The sequence below is a fragment of the Acomys minous genome (genome assembly GCF_964271855.1).
Source record: "Acomys minous genome assembly, chromosome: 10".
NCBI classification, from domain to species: domain Eukaryota; kingdom Metazoa; phylum Chordata; class Mammalia; order Rodentia; family Muridae; genus Acomys; species Acomys minous.
In genome coordinates, this window is record NC_140491.1 from 104,687,939 (window position 1) to 104,691,827 (window position 3,889).

Sequence of the window (3,889 nt, forward strand, 5' to 3'; positions counted from 1 at the left end):
AGTCAAGGCTACCCAGAAAAAACGTGTCCACCCAAAAAAAGGGTATAGGGTGGAGACATCCCATTCAGGGCTGAGTGTCCTCAGGTCTCTCACCCTCAGCGTATTATCTGCTTTGGGCCTCTGTGTTTCTTACCAGCTGATACAGGAAGCAGCTTTTCTGATCCTGGCAAACAAGGCACTAATTTATGTGTGCTCCAACACATCCCTCTCCAGAGCTCAGGGAACCCTGGGGAAGTGGGGACAAAAGTGTAAAATCCAGAAAGGATAGAGGGCACCAAAAAAAAAACAAGGCTGTTACCACATCTTTGATTCCATCATGATCACTAAGATTAACATCACTGTGATCTCTGAGACTGTGATCTGTAAACACCTGTCTTCTGTTTGTCAAGGTTGAGCCCTAACTCACCTTTATTCCAAGAACTTCCTGGTGGTTGTAAACACGGGATTAAGGTGTGGTCCAGACAGGTTTATACACACCTTCAATCCAGGAGCTCTCTGGACACAGGATCCAAGAAAGTTAAGCCTAGGTCAAGAGGTGGAGCCAGACCCCAGCTGACAGGGATTACAGAGTGGGAGGGACCTTGAGCTGAGGGGTATTTAAGGCAGCCTGGGGAGGGAGAAGGGGTCTCTGGGCTTGGGCACTTGTCTAGCTTGGGATTTTAGCTTGGCTCCTAACTTGTTGGCGCCTCAGCTCCTTGGCCTTTGCTGTTTGGCCTTGGAGCTAGCAAGCCTTTGGTCTTGGCTTTTTTTTTGGCGGTTTTCTCCTGGGCTGTCAGGTGAGCTAGTGAACCTTTTGGGTCTTTCCCATCAGGAGGAGAGCTGAGAAGGAAGGACAGCTGGGTGCTCTCTCTGTGTCTGAGCTAGCAGATTTTTACCAGCAAATTTGGCTCCTGTGTCTTGATTGGCTAAGTAAAGGATCTGGGATTTTTATTAAAGCAACATTTTGACGCTCCAACGAGTAGCTGGATCACACAGACAGCTCAATCCAGCTGAGGACAAACTGAGAAGCCATCAAGTTTGGTAAGTCATCTGGGAAATAGTCAATAAGTGAATTAATTATGGAAAGTTACTGCCACCTTTTTATTTTGTATAGGTTTTTTGAGACAGGGTTTCTCTTTGTAACCTTAGCTGTCCTGGACTCACTTTGTACACCAGGCTGGCCTCTAACTCACAAGGATTCACCTGCCTCTGCCTCCTGAGTGCTGGGATTAAAGGTGTGTGCTACTATGCCCGGCCTAGTAACTGGAACTTCATAGCTTTTAGAATCCTGTTTAGTGCTACTTCAGATGGCCTAAAAAATAGACTAGTTAAGGAAAAGCTAAACAACTTAAACAAAATTGGCTGAACACCAATTGTGATGATTATTTTGCTCATGTATAATTTATTGTTAATACCCAAAACAGCTTTCTATACCTCTTCTAAGAAAAAAAAGTTAAGGCTACAGGAAAAAGAGAAATGTGAAAAGTGTATACAAGCCGTAGAAGGGAAATTAGAGAGATGTATAAATAAGATTAAGGAAAATAGTAGGAGAGAGATAGAGGAATTTAGACAAACCTTAGAAAGACCTAAGAAAAAGAGTCAGATACAGACATAGGAAATTAGACAAGAGCCTCCTCCTTTCAAGGGGATCTCTCTAGGAACCTGGAAGCCTACAAGCCCCAGCCTGCTCTTCTGTCCCGGTGGATCTGAAGTAGGAGCCTTTGTGGGTCTGAAATCCAGCCCTCAGGTTTACACAGCGGTTCTACCTAACCACTGAGCCATCTCTCTAGCCTCTCAACTTGATCCTTAGAGGAAGGAAGGAACCCAGAACTCATTGCCTTGTGTGTAGGGGGTGGGGGAGGGAAGCGTGGATGGGCAGAGAAACAGGACGACAACGATAGAGACAGGAGTAGGAAACCAGTTATGCTATCTGAAATATTTGAGCCTAATCATTGGGGAAAACATTTTATCAACGTGATGACAATTCTAAAGACCTCCAATATGGCCAACATCTATGCAATAATAAATGTCAACGTGTCTCAGCCTTCTGGTGTATTATACATACATAATTTAATGTATCTGATGCTGTGTAGGAGCAGTGTTCAGAACGATTAAATGAGGCAGGCAGAGAATTCTTTCTCCAGGGCTACTTGCTTTAAGTGCTAAGTAGTAGCCTGCAAAGGCAGGTTCCAGACCGTGCTCTTCTCTACCGCCCTGCCACTGAATTGCCTGTTGACAGAGATCTCTGCCAAATGGTCCCGGGATAGCTAGGATTCGCTGATGAAAGAAAGCTATATGCTCTGTAGGTTATGGACTTTTGATGGAGCTTTTGTTTTGTTTTGTTTTGTTTTGTTTTTCGAGACAGGGTCTCTCTGTGTAGCCTTGGCTGTCCTGGACTCGCTTTGTAGACCAGGCTGGCCTCGAAGTCACAGCGATCCGCCTTCCTCTGCCTCCAGAGTGCTGGGATTAAAGGCGTGCACCACCACGCCCGGCTTTAGTTTTTCTCTTTTGTTTTTTGTTTTTCAAGCCACAGCTGCAGCTGCCCTGTAGGACTGGTCCACTGAACAATGGCAGAATACTTAGCCTCCATCTTCGGCACCGAGAAAGACAAAGTCAACTGTTCATTTTATTACAAAATTGGAGCATGTCGTCACGGAGAGAAATGTTCTCGCTTGCACAATAAACCGACTTTCAGCCAGACCGTTGTCCTCTTGAACATTTACAGAACCCCTCAGAGCTCTGCTCAGCCTGCGGACGGTGTACGCAGCGCTGTGGGTGCCCTGGAGACGCAGGAGTACTACGAGGAGTTCTTCGAGGAGGTCTTCACTGAGATGGAAGGCAAGTACGGGGAGGTTGAGGAGATGAATGTCTGTGACAACCTAGGAGACCACTTGGTGGGGAACGTGTATGTCAAGTTCCGACGCGAGGAGGACGCAGAGAAGGCGGTGAAGGACTTGAACAATCGTTGGTTTCATGGGCAGCCCATCCATGCAGAGCTGTCCCCAGTGACTGACTTCAGGGAAGCCAGCTGCCGCCAGTATGAAGTGGGAGCGTGCACAAGAGGGGACTTCTGCAACTTCATGCATCTCAAGACCATCTCAAGAGAGCTGCGGCTGGAGCTGGCCGGGCGCAGGCGCAAGAGGCATCGGCCCAGGTCGGACCCAGTGAGCCCGGTTCCGTGTGCAAAGACAATGGCTGTTGGCTCCAGTGGAGGGGGAGGTGGTGGAAGAGCAGAGCGTGACAGCAGGCGGTCAAGAGACAGGAAAACATCTGGGCGATTCTGAGCAGAGCCATTTTTCACCCCGTGTCTGCCAGACAGTGTGGTAGTTGGAAGACAAGCCAGTTCATGATGGGATTTGTTTTTTAAAAACAAGAAAAACAGGGATGGGTTTCTTAATAAAATCTGTAGTGCTACAGTGCTGGCATTAAAAAAAAAAGCTCGTGAAGACATCAGAGGCATTCTTTCTTTTTTTATGGATTGATGCGGTTCTTCTCTGTCTCTTCCGTCTCTTGTTCTTTTCATTGGTCCTATATAATTACAAATAGTTTTTGTTAAATTCAATGTCTGCACTGCTGTATTAATACAATATTATTACAATTAGTAATAATAGATTTTTTTCCCCCAAGACATTGTTTTCCTGTGTAGCTTAGGCTGTCCTGGGTTTCCTGTGTAGACCAGGCTGGCCTGGAACTCACAGAAATGCTGGTCCTAAAGGCATGGGCCACCATGGCTATCTAATAGCTTTGTTTGTTTGTGTGTGTGTGTGTGTGTGTGTGTGTGTGTGTGTGTGTGTGTGTATGTGTGCTTTTTTTCAAGACAGGCTTTCTCTCTGTAGCCTTGGCAGTCCTTGATTCGCTTTGTAGACCAGGCTGGCCTTGAACTCACAATGATCCACCTGCCTCTCCCTCC

The 3,889-nt window shown here is 46.6% G+C and overlaps 1 protein-coding gene across 1 annotated transcript; it reads left to right on the forward strand.

Moving 5' to 3' along the window:
• Window positions 1-628: 628 nt before the first annotated feature.
• Window positions 629-3,431, forward strand: LOC311606430 (splicing factor U2AF 35 kDa subunit-like). The gene is made up of 2 exons (XM_084797743.1): window positions 629-1,020; window positions 2,513-3,431. The coding sequence occupies exon 2, from the start codon at window positions 2,547-2,549 to the stop codon at window positions 3,261-3,263; it is 717 nt and encodes a 238-aa protein (XP_084653869.1). The 5' UTR covers window positions 629-1,020; window positions 2,513-2,546; the 3' UTR covers window positions 3,264-3,431.
• Window positions 3,432-3,889: the final 458 nt, after the last annotated feature.

Excerpts from the sequence above, each read along its gene's own strand:
- LOC311606430 (XM_084797743.1), top strand. The coding sequence starts at position 2,547 with ATGGCAGAATACTTAGCCTCCATCTTCGGCACCGAGAAAGACAAAGTC.